Source organism: Fusarium redolens (assembly GCF_020744475.1).
Source record: "Fusarium redolens strain MPI-CAGE-AT-0023 chromosome Unknown BKA55scaffold_9, whole genome shotgun sequence".
In the NCBI taxonomy this organism is placed as follows: domain Eukaryota; kingdom Fungi; phylum Ascomycota; class Sordariomycetes; order Hypocreales; family Nectriaceae; genus Fusarium; species Fusarium redolens.
This window is the reverse complement of record NW_025763672.1, coordinates 1,653,411-1,667,782: the sequence shown is the minus strand read 5'-3', so window position 1 is coordinate 1,667,782 and position 14,372 is coordinate 1,653,411. Positions and strand designations below refer to the sequence as shown.

At 49.9% G+C, this 14,372-nt stretch overlaps 3 protein-coding genes across 3 annotated transcripts; 2 read left to right on the top strand and 1 right to left on the bottom strand.

Moving 5' to 3' along the window:
- Positions 1-255: 255 nt before the first annotated feature.
- On the top strand, positions 256-3,482 carry BKA55DRAFT_512857 (armadillo-type protein; the record flags this gene model as incomplete). The annotated part of the gene is made up of 6 exons (XM_046187842.1): positions 256-384; positions 443-532; positions 586-867; positions 969-1,059; positions 1,110-2,393; positions 2,443-3,482. The coding sequence occupies 6 exons, from the start codon at positions 256-258 to the stop codon at positions 3,480-3,482; spliced, it is 2,916 nt and encodes a 971-aa protein (XP_046048850.1).
- Positions 3,483-4,648: 1,166 nt separating this feature from the next.
- On the top strand, positions 4,649-9,160 carry BKA55DRAFT_513056 (uncharacterized protein; the record flags this gene model as incomplete). The annotated part of the gene is made up of 3 exons (XM_046187861.1): positions 4,649-5,982; positions 6,040-6,805; positions 6,899-9,160. The coding sequence occupies 3 exons, from the start codon at positions 4,649-4,651 to the stop codon at positions 9,158-9,160; spliced, it is 4,362 nt and encodes a 1,453-aa protein (XP_046048849.1).
- A 1,050-nt stretch (positions 9,161-10,210) lies between these two features.
- Positions 10,211-11,097, bottom strand: BKA55DRAFT_540467 (ras family-domain-containing protein; the record flags this gene model as incomplete). The annotated part of the gene is made up of 4 exons (XM_046190271.1): positions 10,211-10,452; positions 10,505-10,780; positions 10,856-10,970; positions 11,080-11,097. 4 exons carry the CDS (start codon positions 11,095-11,097, stop codon positions 10,211-10,213), a joined length of 651 nt encoding a protein of 216 aa, XP_046048848.1.
- Between the last annotated feature and the right edge of the window lie 3,275 nt (positions 11,098-14,372).

Here is a 14,372-nt window from a genome sequence, read left to right as displayed (position 1 = left end):
TGCTCTCTTGAACTTCAGGACTTGTTTGCCTTCTGGGGCTTCGTACTTTACTTCTATTCTTCCCTTCCTTCTCAGCCGGTTCTCTCGGCCTATACTCTCGTCCAAGTTTTCTTTCGCGATTCATAGGAGCCTCATCGATCCCAACTGCTGCCCCCCTTTGCATGCGCCGCTACTCACGAGGGTCGATCGTGCGCATCATAGTCATATACACCGATACTCGACTCTGATATCCCCCTGCTCGCCCTTCAATCCATAATGGCTTCGAACGGAGCCCAGGAGGCTTTTGCGCCGCCTGATGTGCTGGCTGCTGTTATGACTATGAGGAGTGGGGAGCAAGAGGCCAAGAAGCATGCCCACGAGTACTTGGAGAGGTTTCAGAAATCGGTGCGTCGCGCGAAGCTGTTCAGTATACGGCTAGGTTACTAACGTTGGATATGTATAGAAGGATTCATGGGCAACTATAATGGGTATTCTGCAGTCTGATGCCGAACCAGAGGCAACCCTCTTTGCGGCCATTACCCTACGTGGAAAGGTTTGAAGCTTGTGACATACGCCTCGGCCTCATTGTTAACTTCCCCCTTCTAGATCACATACGACCTCTCTACCCAAGTCCCTGCTAGCGAGCTGCCCGCCCTTCGAAACCAAATCCTCTTACTTCTAAAGCACTTCGCCCCGGGACCCAAACCTATCCGAGTCCAGCTCTGTGTGTGTCTGGCCATTCTAGCGATTCAAATGAAGGACTGGAACGATGTTCTGCCTTCCGTCGTTCAGTCGCTTAGTGATAGCCCCGAGAGCCACGCCTGCATTCTGGATTTCCTGAGGGTTCTCCCTGAAGAAGTTACCGAGGGTCGAAAGATCACCTTGTCTGTACGTGGATCGCGCAACCATAGATCGGGAATTCGCTTCTTTCGAGATCGTCAAATCCGGTCGACCTCAACACCAGTTCAAGTCTAATTGTTTGGAATTAGGAAGAAGATCTTGCGATGCGAACGCAGGCTCTCTTGGCCGATAATGCAGACCAGGTCGTCCAACTCCTTATCAACTATTCTCAGTCCTCGCGTAAGTTGTGCGACCTTCCCCCACTGCCAAGATACTGACATCTGTCACAGCCGCAGCCGCTCAGAACCCTCAGTTGATGGAGTGTATTACTTCCTGGCTCCGAGAGGTCCCAGTTGGCAATGTTGTCAAGTCGCCTCTAATGGATATTGTTTTCAATGGCACAACTAGCGATAATTGCAGCCAGGAGGCTTCCGAGTGTCTGTGCACCATGCTTCGAGAGACTAGCGACGTGGACGAGAGTCAGGAGATAATCGAGCTACTATTTCCGCGAATCATCTCCTTGAAGCCCCAAGTGGCGAAGGCAGCTGAGGAGGATGACACAGAGACACTCAAGGCTTTGACTAAGGTGTTTGCAACTGCCGCAGAGAGTTGGGTCGTTGGAATCGCCCGCCAACCTACACACTTCCGACCACTGGTTGATGCTGTACTGGAATGCGCTTTGAGAGACAAGGAGCGTGATGTTATCGAACATACCTTCAACTTTTGGTACGAGCTCAAGCTCTATCTTGTGTTGGAGATTTATATTCAAGGTCGACTTGAGCTGGTTGACGTCTACTCCAAGCTGGTGGACATTCTTCTAAAGCACCTCGAATACCCCAAGCCGGACTCGGGTAATGAAACTGATCTATTCGACGGAGATCGTGAGCAGGAGGAGAAATTCAGGGAGTTTCGACACCAGATGGGCGACACACTAAAGGATTGCTGCGAGGTGATGGGCGTTACGGACTGCCTCACCAAGGTTCTCCAAGCAATCCAGCTGTGGATGTCAAAGTACGCTAACCAAGTGAACGACAACTCGGTACCTCACTGGCAGGAGCTGGAGGCGCCTCTATTTGCTATGCGCGCTCTTGGTCGCATGGTGGACAAGGATGAGAGTATTGTTCTTCGCCAGCTCATGCCTCTCCTTGTACAGATGCCCAGCCACGAGAAGCTTCGTTTCGCAACTATCATGGTCCTCGGCCGCTATACTGAATGGACGGCTGCCCATCCGGAATATCTCGAGCCTCAATTCAACTACATCGTCACATCATTCCAGTCGGATTCCAGGGAGATCATCCGCGCCGCTGCCTTGGCCATCAAGTTCTTCTGTACAGATTGCAAACACCTCCTGAGTGGCCAAGTGCTGCAGCTTCAGACCTTCTACGATGAAGTGCTGGATAAGCTCCCTGACTTGAGTAAGGAAGAGATCACAGAAGGTGTTGCCAACGTTGTGGCTTGCCAGCCCACGGAGGAGATTTACCGATTGCTCAAGCTGTACTGCGACCCATTGATTCAGCGTTTGATGACCAAAGCCAACAATGCTACAGACGAGGAGGGCAAATTGGCGCTCGCAGGTAAGCAAGCTCGAATTCATTTCATCATGCAAGACTAAGGATTGTTTAGATCATCTGCAACTCATCACTATCTTTGTTCAGTACGTCGTGCCCCCTGTAAGCCCAGGTCAGGAGAACCCTGCTGTCAAGTACTGGCAGGAGGTTTTCCCCATCCTTTCCACCGTACTGGACAACTTCTTGAACTTCACTCCCATCTGCGAGCGCGTCTGCAGGTGCTGGCGCAATATGGTCATTGCCCACCGCACAGCCATGACACCTTTGCTCCCAGAAATGGCAAACAAGCTTGCTGGCGGCTTCAACAACTCAAGGGAAGGATGTTTCTTGTGGGTGACTTCAGCAATCCTGCGCGAGTTCTCTGAAGCACGAGAGCACGTTGATCAAGCCACTACGGAGAACATCTACACCTTTTTTGAAGCTCAGACAACGACCTTCCTCCGAGTCATGACGGAACTACAACCTAAGGAGCTTCCCGATGTTATTGATGATTTCTTCCGCCTTCTGATCGATGCCCTTCTCTACTACCCCCAGAAGCTTATTCCATCTCATCTGCTGAGGTCTATTTTTGAGGCGTCCATCTACGCTCTAACTCTAGAGCAGCGCGACCCTCTGTCCTCAACGCTGCATTTCCTCCGTGATCTTTTGTCATACGGTGGCGATAACCCTGCTAGTAGCGATAGACTCCCGGAGGCAACAGCTGCTGAGGTCAAGGCCATTGTCAAGAACCTGCTACTTACTCTTGGTGAGGGTTTGGTCAAGCAGGTCATGGCGGGCATGATGATCACTTTCCCCCGTGACTGTTTCGCTGATGGCAGTGGTGTTCTGCTGGCTTTGTTTGAGCTGGTTCCTCTCCAGACTCATCAATGGGTCTCCCATACAATACAGCTACTACCAGAGGGCACTGTTTCCCCGGCCGAGGCCAACAGATTCCTAATCAAAATCAAGGAGAGGCTTGAGTCGGGAGACCCCAGCGCCATGAAGAATGTGCGCGCGATTCTGCAAGATTTCACCAACACTTACAGACGACGAAATGTGGCACCCCGCGACGGACTCGGTCAGCTCGAAGCCACGCGCTTCCAGTTCTCCGGTTAGGCGGGGTTATGGATTTAATAAGGGAATAGTGGAGGTTCGGTGTTAAGTGCAAATGGGCAGACGGGCTTAGTGCTCTCTCGCTTCTTGACATGGCATCTAGCTGGTATTAGAAGGACAAGATGGACTGTTGGGGAATTTGAAGTGAAGACCATTAGATATGTATGTATACTGGGGTTAATCGAGGATAATTGAGCGTTTCTTTGACGGGAAAACGGGATGGACTCTTTGGAAGGCATAGCGAAAAGCATTAACGATTAGGACGCCTGTGGGAGGCTAGTCGCCTAGAGCACAAAGGCATGATGTGAAGAGTATGTGTAGATACAAAAGCAAGAATTTCGTATTGTATCCTTATTGGTAGAGCGGCGTTTCTTAGTTGAAGCTATTCCCTAACTTCTAGGCTCATGAGATGCGCCCACACTCAGACCAAGGGGGAGCCAGCCTTACTATTTTGCAGACGCTGGTGATGAAAGGGCCGTCTTAAAAAAGCACTGGCCCGTTCGGTCGGTGAATAGAGATGTCAACAAAGAATCAGATTCTGTTCGGGAGGTCCATCTGATGAGTTCAGCATATCACAATGGTCAAGCCTCGGCAAACCCGTCAAGACAAAAAGAGGCCCACGGACAAGTTCTATTGGTTAGAGATGGCAATGGATTTATTCTCAGGGGTGTGTCCCATCTACGAACTTTGCCTAATTCTTCTCAAGTTCTTTGTGTATCAGTCGAGAATGAATGGACACTCGATGCCACTAGACGAATAATAGAACTAAGGGAACTAAATGGGGTATCAAAGAGCAATAAATATGCCCTGCGTAGTCGAGGGAGATTACTTGAACAAAGACGCTCGACGTTGGTTGAGATGTGTGGAACAAAGGATCCGAGACTTGGGTCATGGAACATATTGTTGATAAGAACGAGAACACCAGCCCAAGTCTTGGGCCACCTATGTTCATTCTTTACATTCCAAATCAATTCTTGTCGAAAGGACTCTCATTGTTTCTATTATTGGTGTTGTTGTATAGTCCGTCTTTGACACACTGACTCTCAGTGCACATTTTGGTTTTAACTACCTGTCATCAACTACTTACAAACAAAGTCCATAAGTTCAGAGTACCGTATGATTCATCGACAGGTGAACAGTAGCGATTCATTTCTCAAGCCTATAACAACATGTCGGAATACTATTACCTCCAGGACCCTCCTGAAGATGAGAACCAGAATCAGACCGACTATCAGGTTCAAAATTCAGGCCATCATCAGAATCAAAGTAATGGGATACAGAGACCTTGGCGGAATCAAAGGTTGAGCCATCCAGATTTCATCGAGCCTGGTCAGGTTGGTTTCGCACCGAACGCTGGCGTTGCCCCTTGGGAGCAACAGCCTCAACAGCCTCAACAGCCTCAGATGCCTCAGATGCCCCAGATGCCCCAGATGCCCCAGATGCCACAAGAGCACCCGATGCCACAAGAGCACCCGATGTACCGAATACACCACATAAATCAGCCGGATGCAATGAGCCAGAGGAACCAGACATCTCAAATGCAAAATATGCACCAGACACCACATCTTGCAATCCCGGCTCAGGCTCAGGCTCCAGCTCCAGCTCCAGCTTCGTGGCATGGGTACAACCCTTTCCAGGGAATAGATCTATCTCGTCTTTCTGCTGCTGAATATATAGCTCTATGTTCTGGATCTTTCAGTCCGGCTGGCCCTGCTTCGAGTTATACTGCAAACGATGCCTATGTGTATGCTGAACCTGCGTCTGTTCAAAGTCAACAACAATATGGACCTCATTCCATTGCAGGTTATCCCAATGGAGGTCATCCCAACGGGGGCTACCCTACTCCAGGTCATACCCTTCCTCCCCCTCCTCCTCAGCCATTGCCTGCTGCCCCATCTACAGGGGGTCGCATAAAGAGAGGCCGGGCAGCTTCTCCAAATACTATGGCGCCCGCTCCGAAAAGGACGAGAAATATTGTACCAAGCGCATCTGGCGCCGAGGGAGGTAGTGCCAACAATTCTGGAATCCCCGTTTCAACTCCAAACACAACGTCAACTCCGTCAAGACAGCCCCAGAGAACCAGGAAACGGAAAGCAGATATCGATGAGGAGGACGATGATGACGAAGATCCCAGGCCGCCAAAGAAGCCCAAAAAGCGACCAATTGGCCCCAAGAAGAAAGGCAAGGGCGATGACGCCGAGGAAGCCGACGCAGGCAAGTCTCTCGTGCATCACAAGAGAGAAGACCATGAACTGGCCACTCGAGGGACGATTTGCGACTTCTGTGCTAACCACCCTGAGGGAAAGGAGGTCTATGCCAACAACAAGATCTGTGACTGGGAACAGATTCCCAACGGTGGCCCCGAGGTATATAACAGAGAATGCAGCAACTGTGCCAACTATCGCTCTCGAACCAAGGATCACACAGAGCTCGCCAAAGCAGGCGACCATATGTGTCGTGTTCCAGGCCCCATAACAGCCTTGATCGACTTCAATTACAAAAGGTACGGCAATCGTGATCCTCTAGCATATCTTAAGAAGTCTTGCGACAATTGTTCCAGATATGGTTGGGAAGAAACGTGCGATGTCGATACGATACTAGGCTATTTTTGCTCCAATTGTCGACGATCCGGGAGCTGCCATGTTAGCAAATCCGTGATGCCCGTGAGACGGCCAAACAAGCTCACACGTCGACCGTGGTTCCGACATCCCTGCGATCGCTGTCTCTTGCGTCACAAGACGTTCGGTGAGATGAAGGGAGACGACTGCTGTAGCTGGATCACCGACAGGAGACAGTGGGAGGGCAACCACGCCTGTAGACAATGTCAACAGAACGGGGCACCATGTCTAGACCTTGGAAATCTTGTCGCCCTGGTTTCTCAAAGGCCCATGCCCTCAACCTGGGACATACGCTCCAAGTTCGAGAAGGAAGAAGGTGGGATAAACCCGGACAGGAAAGTGAAATGGCATGAATATGCTGAAGTGACAACGGTCACATCTTGGAGAAAGCCGTGTCAGGCGTGCCAGACATCTGGGAGAGGTGTTTCTTGTCTGGTCATGTGGTTCCAGCCAGACTACGCGTGTGAGCGCTGTACGCAGTTTGGCATTGACTGTTTGGTCCTCCAAGGTGATGTTTTTCAACAGTGTCCGATCTACGATTTGAGCAGGGTTGGTTTTGGTCACTTCACCCCGTTCAAGGTCTGCAAGCAATGTGAAAAGGCTGGGAGAAACTGTGACCGACAAAGACCATGTGATAGTTGCAGGCATCACAATGCGGAATGCGATCCTATGAGCTACGACCGACCTGGATGTATTGATCGCGCCAAAGTAGCCGGCAAGAGAAATATGGGATCTTATAGTCCTGGTCATTTGTACTATCTGGCCTTGGGATATGGCCCTTCCGGTGTCGACGATATCAAGGATGGCCGACACCTTGAGCATTGGATCGGTCCTGTTGCTCCTGTGTACGCCCTGACCGACACCAAGGATCGCCCGCGGCATTATCAAACCGTAGCCAACGCTCACCGACATCATCGCCCGCCAAACGGCGTGCCTCCCCCTAACGGAAATATGTTGAGGGGCAGGTCACTGAAGGACTTAACTGCTCAACAGTTGGGCAACTTCATCACTCAGCTTTGGCATAGCCCCCAAGTTCCAAAGAGCAATCTCCAATTGTACCAGAGAGTTTGGACGCTTTTGCGCGACAGTCAGAGCCTCAAGATGTCGCAGGCCGATGTGGGGCCCAGCTTGACAGCTGCGACGCAAAGCGTGCGCAGCTTTCAGGGAGGTCCTGTGCTCATTGACATTGAGAGGATACAAGGTGGTGGGCTTCCAAGTGTTTATGGATATCCGGGCGCCACACAATCACATGGGATACCACAAATACTGCCAAACCAATTGCCAAGGGGACTAATACAATACGAAGGTTATCAACAACAACACCCACCAAATGCGCAGCAAATACAGCCATATCAAGGGCCAGCGGCACAGCAAGAATCCGGAGGCTTGAATCAACAGCAACTAGATGCCCATACACAGCAGGCACAGCCAATGCAGCCATCTCAAAGCCCAGCAGCAGACGAGCAAGAATACAGAGGCTTGAATCAACAGCAACTAGATGCCCATACACAGCAGCCAATGCAGCCATCTCAAGGTCCAGCGGATCAGCGAGAAAACGGAGAATTGAAGTATAACCAATACGTGTATGACCAGCTGCAGCTAGCACTACAAATGCAGCGAGACCAAGTTATAGCAGATGAGCAAGAAAACGAAGACGTTGGATATGGTGAACGTCTGATCTTTGCTGATGGCAGTGCCATCCCGGCTCTGCCCGAGGCTCATGATGTTGAAAATGGCCAACAAGAATCACTCAATGGTCCGCAGACTCAAGGTCAGGCCCAAGACCAGGCTCATACCGGATCTTCCGATGGATCTGAGCCGGATATTGATCGGATAGTGGATTATGCCCGCGGAATCACGAAGACTTATCACCGCTCCCGAGTGAATCGTGAGGAGCGCTGGCATAATACCAAGACCTCCAAAGGCAGCAAAGGGCCATTGCGGGAGAGAATGGCTTTCGGGAACCGGGTCCCCAAGAGCGCAAACACTCAAGAAGCTTTCAATCCTTTCCTCGGTTTCACATTCGGTCCGGACCAGAAACCTCGGTTCAAGGAAAAGCCAAAGAGCTCACGCTGGAAGGTCTTCAACCATCTCGAGGGTATTGACATGGACGAATGGTATGAGTCAAAGTCTAAAGAAGCTCAAGACGAATCTCAGCCGCGCCTCTTTTCCGTTGTCAATGGTCAAACAGACCAACCTGCGCCTTCACGTGATGTTCTTGGTGACGTATCTTACAAGCAGAGGGGTGAGAGGACATTGCGCTATTGCGCTGAGCCGGGAGAGGGCGGAAAGGGTTATTGTGGCTCTTGGAACACCAACGAGCGAGATCAGGCTACTTGCCAGAGTCTTGCCCATCGCAACACAGTACCAGGATACTTCCCGGTATGCGATGGCTGTACCCGGGGCAACGTGAGGTACTTGTTCAAACATGAGCACAATCCCATAACTGAAGGTGAACTGCTCAGCATGCGTGCTTATCTCTGCAATGACTGTGCTGGCCAGATGAGCAGCGGTGCTCATAACGCGACCCAGAACCAAACTATCGGTGCCAGGCGGGTCTATGGCATTGCTGCTGATGAAGAAAATCCCCAAAACATACAGAAACCCGACAATGACCCGTCAAAAACCGCCGAGTTCATCAGCAATACCGAGGCTCTGACAGGCTGTTCGTGTGCCAACAGAATGCTGGGAACATCACTTTGCCGGTTCCATAGATTGTATTATGCCGAAGAGGTTATGAAACACTCGGCATTGATGCAAGAATGGCGGCTTTCGCGCTTCAAGAAGGCAGTGTGTCCCAGTTGCCTTGCGCAAAAGCCTAGTGAGCAGGTCAATGTATCGGCGAACTTCAGTGGCTTTGTAACAGGCGCGCCAACGGCCTGGGCATGTGTCGTTTGCAATGATTGGGTCGTGAATGTACAGAACGACGGGAACAACCAGCCCAAGGCGATTGATAAGCCGTTGTGGAACTTAAACATTGGACGCGAAATTCTCAATCCGCGTCGAAAGATAACCCCAGGCAGGGTTCTTGAGGAAGAGGAGGTCGAGACGATGGATGGCTGAAAACACTAGTTAACGTGAATTTAAGGTGGCAGGATTCAGGAGTTTGGCATTTCTGAGACAGAACCTAGACTTGTAATTGACTTATCAGTTTTCATATGTAAGCAGGTGTCGACGCAGATGGGCTGAGACTGACCTAACTTAGTGACTGAGGAACTTATTCACCCTGTTATGCATAGGATAAGGTAGTCAAAGGACACACTGAGGAATCTCGGATATGAAGCATTCCGGATTGTTTTTATGAGAAAAGCCATGTGGCTGAAAACACAGTTGAACGGAATGTTCTGCATCAAGGGACAAAGACGAAAGTATTTGAACCGTAAGAAAAAGGGTGTGTGCTTGTATTGTCTGACTGAACCATTGCTGCTGGAGAGAAGGAGACCTCGAGATTGACAAACTGAAAAATAGAAGCAAAAAATTACATGTATGAAATAAGGATATAGAGAACCTGAAGCCGTACTTTGAAAAAAAAAAATTCATCCTCCCTGGTAACACAAAACAAAAAAAGAAATGGTCGGGTGAATTTTGTCTCTCGCGAGGTCCATGGAAGGGATGAGTAGCACTCATTGCATTGCGTTGCTGGCATGCACAATGTCAGCAGCAAACCCCCTCCCCTGTCTTTCTCTCTCTTCCAGTATGAAGACGATTCTTTTCTTTGTTTATCCACAACGTCCAAGATAGCGAGCCACTCCAGAGAAACGCCGATCCATGTTCCATGTCGTATGGATCGTGGGTCATTAACCATGAACCATCGGCATTACTCACAAAGACATTTCTTTGTCATAAGCACACCGGGTCCCTAAATCCCATGTCGCTGGGGTATCTCCGTAGGCCGCGTCCAAATCAAACGTGAATGTGAACCCAGATCCTGACTCCCGTCCGATGCAATCAACTTTTTTATCTCCGTGCTCTTCCTAAAGCCTGTTGGTTATATTGCATCCTCACATCGTGTCGCGTGCGGTTGACAGAAACCGGACATATCGGGTATATCCTGCCGATCACATCCCGCCTCGTCTCGAGATGTACGCCTTTCGCCCTCAGATGTTATTCCCTTTACATCAGTACACACTTGGCACAGCATCCAGCTTCTTGCTCGCCGTTGTCCATGTCCATGGGCTTTGGGGGGCCGTTCGCGCCCGAGGTACCGCCGCTGCCAGTTGAGTAGCCCTGCATCTCGCGGTTGTATCTTCGGATCTCTCGTACGATATCGTAGAAGGCCTTATCAACGTTGATTCGAGACTTGGCGGATGTTTCAATGAACTTGCAACCGAACGACCTTGCCAGTGCCTCTCCCTCTGTTTCGATTGTCAGTTATTGATGTTTAAGCTAACTCGCTATACAACGTACCCTGTCGTGACACGTCTCGGTCGCCTTCCAGATCGCACTTGTTACCAACAACGACCATGGGGAAATAGTCCTTATCCTTGACTCGCAGAATCTGTTGCTGGAAGGTGGTGATTTCCTCAAAGCTTTGTCGCGAAGTAATCGAATAGACTAGCAGAAATCCCTCTCCGGTTCGCATGTACTGCTCGCGCATGGCGCTATACTCCTCCTGGCCGGCTGTGTCGAGAACATCGAGCAGTGCGACCTCCTCATCAATAACACACTGCTTTCGGTACGAGTCTATAGTTGACGTTGGGTTAATACTGATCCTGACGCGACGTGATAATCACGTAAAGGGATTTAGAGTGTACCAACCTTCGATTGTGGGGTCATACTCGTCGACGAAATGGCTCTGGATCAACTGAATAGTCAAGCAGGATTTACCAACACCACCGCCGCCTACAACAACGAGCTTGTACTCTCGCAGGAACTAATGAACGGTCAGCAACACGATCGATCATGTGTGGTGAGATGATGCAGTGTTATGTTGAAGAAATCCGATGACAGGTGCTCTCAGACGGTGTTGTCTCGCGCTTTACCTTTGTGTTCGCAGCCATTGTGATTAGAGTTCAAGATGCGCTCCCTGATAATGATATCTCTTGCTCGGGACTTGTCGTCGTGAATGAAGATCCGGGAGGTCGTGAGAATTGGATTTGAGAGGCGAACAACCAAGGACAGGACGAGACAACGAGGAGATCGAGGAGAAAGGCGCTGTTTGCGGTCGGTACGAGATGATGCAAAGAACAAAGGGAGACAGAGAACAGGACGAAATGAACTGAACTGAACTGAATTGCACTGAATGATTTGCCGCTGGGGCGAGCGGATTCTAGCTCTGAATGTGTGGAGAGAGGGAGAGACGATTCGAATGGGCCAAATGGGTTCGAAAAAAAGGTCAAAGCAGAAAGAGTCGAGGGTAGACTGAAGTGACCAGGAGAGAGAAGGGGAACAAGGCCTGAAAGGGGAAAGGGTCGAAAGGCCAGGGTAGGAAAGCATCCTGGAAGGGGAGCAAGGGACTGGGAAGGGGAAGGGGCAGAAGGGGGGCGTCGATAGATTGGGAGGAATGGATGGGGCAGTTGAGGGTACAAGGTACTCTTCGATTGTCCGAATTTTGCATCGAATCAGTAACAATCCCAGAATCAAGACAAAGTATTAGGAACTTTCAGCCATTTTCTCGCGCTTGCTGGGTGTTTGCGGTTGCTCTTTTCTTGACTTGTGGAGAGGCAAGTATCCGATACACAACGACAAACAGAGGCTTCAGAACCAATTGACAAGTCCAAAGACTTAGAGATAATAAAGAAAGGAACAGACGGGAACGAGTTTCTCATGACCAGGCTGACCTTGTCCCAATTGACAACTGAGTATCACTCCTGCTCATGAAGCGCTCAGTGCGCACCCAGAACACATACTGACACCAACGCTAACACCAGAGCACCATCACCATCACCCCACGGCTTTCCAGGTGGCCAATGTCTCTGGGCGCTCCCGAGCGCTGAGATAGATAGTTAGAATGGATGGATGGAGGGATCACTGGAGACTTCCCGTTCCCGTCCTGTCAGTGGATATGTATCTAGACCTTTGGAGGGGAACACCCGATGGCCGGATTGGTGGCTAGGCTAGGGTCGATAAAGCCCAACCTCTAGAGTGTGCGTAGTGGAGGGACGGTATTCAGATAGAGATGCAATTCATGGCATTGGTAGAGGCGGCAAGCTTGTGGTTGAGTGTTGGCTGTTGGCTGTTGGTTGGTAAAGCATGGGGATATCATTCTACGGAATCTAGAAATGCCCGTTTATGGCATAGGAGAAGATGATTCACTGTCAACTAGTGTGGGAAATCACAGGATCAACCTATCATTTGCTCTCTTGTAGCCCTACCACAACGCCTAGAGGCGCCGCCGACCATGCCACTAAGTGATTGAAGCCTCTATTCCAAAGGAAACTGAAGAGAAGCATCAACAATGTCACAACAAGAGTGGCTGGAAAACCAACCGCCCGGACAGCGGGATTTAGCTACTGTCTGTAGTGGCTAGTGCTCAACAGAATGAACAGAGCTGGAACTGGGCCTTGTCTTGCTCTTGTTATTTGGCAAGTTTAACGCGGAGGCAAGCAAAGTTTCGTAATGAGGCAAGAAAAAAAGCTGTAAAGAAATAAAGGGAAGAAATTTTTCCCCTTGCTATTCGGTCGCCTCCGTATCTTTTTCGACTCATGATGGTGAGAGACGTTGGATTGGACTGATCATGCCTGCAGCAACGATTCGATGTTGAATTTTTGGCCCCAGTGGGCTGCCAGTAACCGATTTTCAGTGGCCTTCCAGCAGCTCTTCCACTGGAAAGACAGGCACACGAGGTTGGTATGGGGGAGGGGCGTGCAAACAACTTAACGAGTCGGGTGTGGGCCAAGACATGGGGATCCTTGCTTGTGCTTGGGCTTGGGCTTGGCTTTGCAGTTGCTGTTGAGCAGTACCAGTTGTCGCTGATTAACAATTGGCCTTGTTGCTCCCTGTTGCTGGCCTCCTCCATGCAGTTCTGCAAGGGCAGCGGCTGGCTGCGTCTGCTCTACCAATCGTAAGCACACCGTAACGTGCTATGCAGTTGATTGTGCATTGTCCTGCACGTTTTGCTGCAGCAATTCCTCACCGTATCCGCGTGCTTGTGTTCCCACAACGGACGCATATGCTATAATCGATGATGCGATGGCCTCCAATACCACAAACGAAGTATCCGCATCCGTTCCCTATACCAAGATGACACTCCCACTGTGCAGACCGATGAGGGGTGGCAGCAGGAGTGGGTGGAATAGGGGCAATGGATTAAAGTCCCTGGATGTAATAATTTGCCTACCAGGCCAAGGGTCGTCTCTTCACTGGGCTCGATTCATCACAACACCGAGCTACCGGTCACTGACCAGCAACAGCAAGCGAGGGTGCAGATCCTTAACGGCTACCCAGGGCACGCCTCATCCTTGGTTGTGACATGTCAAGTCTAAAAGTTATTCCGCGCTTCTTTTTAAGCTACGATTTATAGAACAAATTAGCCCGTTCTTCTAACCCCATCGTCTTACTCGCTAAGGCAGGAGAATGGACGGCGGAACACCCCCGAGATACACCGGCGCCGTAACCCAGGCCTTTTCGGTCGGGGCCATGTAAATGAGGCCGACCATCCATACACATTATGTACCGTTAATAATTGCGACGGGCTGTCTTCTCCATTTTTTGTTTGTTGTTCTTGAAGTAACCGAGACATTATTCCACGACCTATAAACCATATTAGACGAAACACACCTCAATCAATATACATTCTGCGCCGAGTAATGGAGCCCAGCTTCAGGATGATAACACACCATCTAATAGCCATCCTTGGAATATACCGGATAAAGTTGTTATTTCCAGGACGTGAGACATGTCGCATTATCCTGTATGCATGGTCTCTTTCGATTCTAATTGTTCATTTTAACTCTATTACTTGTTAATAATGGCTGTTGTTTGTGGGTTCTTATCTGTTGGAGTGTATACATCTAATATGCCTATGTTCATCAAGTTCAAGGATAAAACCAGCACGGGGTGATCCTTTGGCTTTCGTGATTTAAAGAGCCTTCGTTTGAGCCATACACACCGCGATATTAAACATGCAATCTCAAGATAGGACATTACATTTCATTCAATACATACACGGCGCCATTCTCACACTTTGACTGAATGGCTAGTCCTCTTAATCACCAGCATCTTTCACTCGGTCATGCAAGCCTTGGCGGATTTCTCTTATAACAAAATCTGCGTTCTTATTGCACGGGTATAGATAGTTGAGACTGAGCAATCACCTTCACCATTTCGCGCCCAG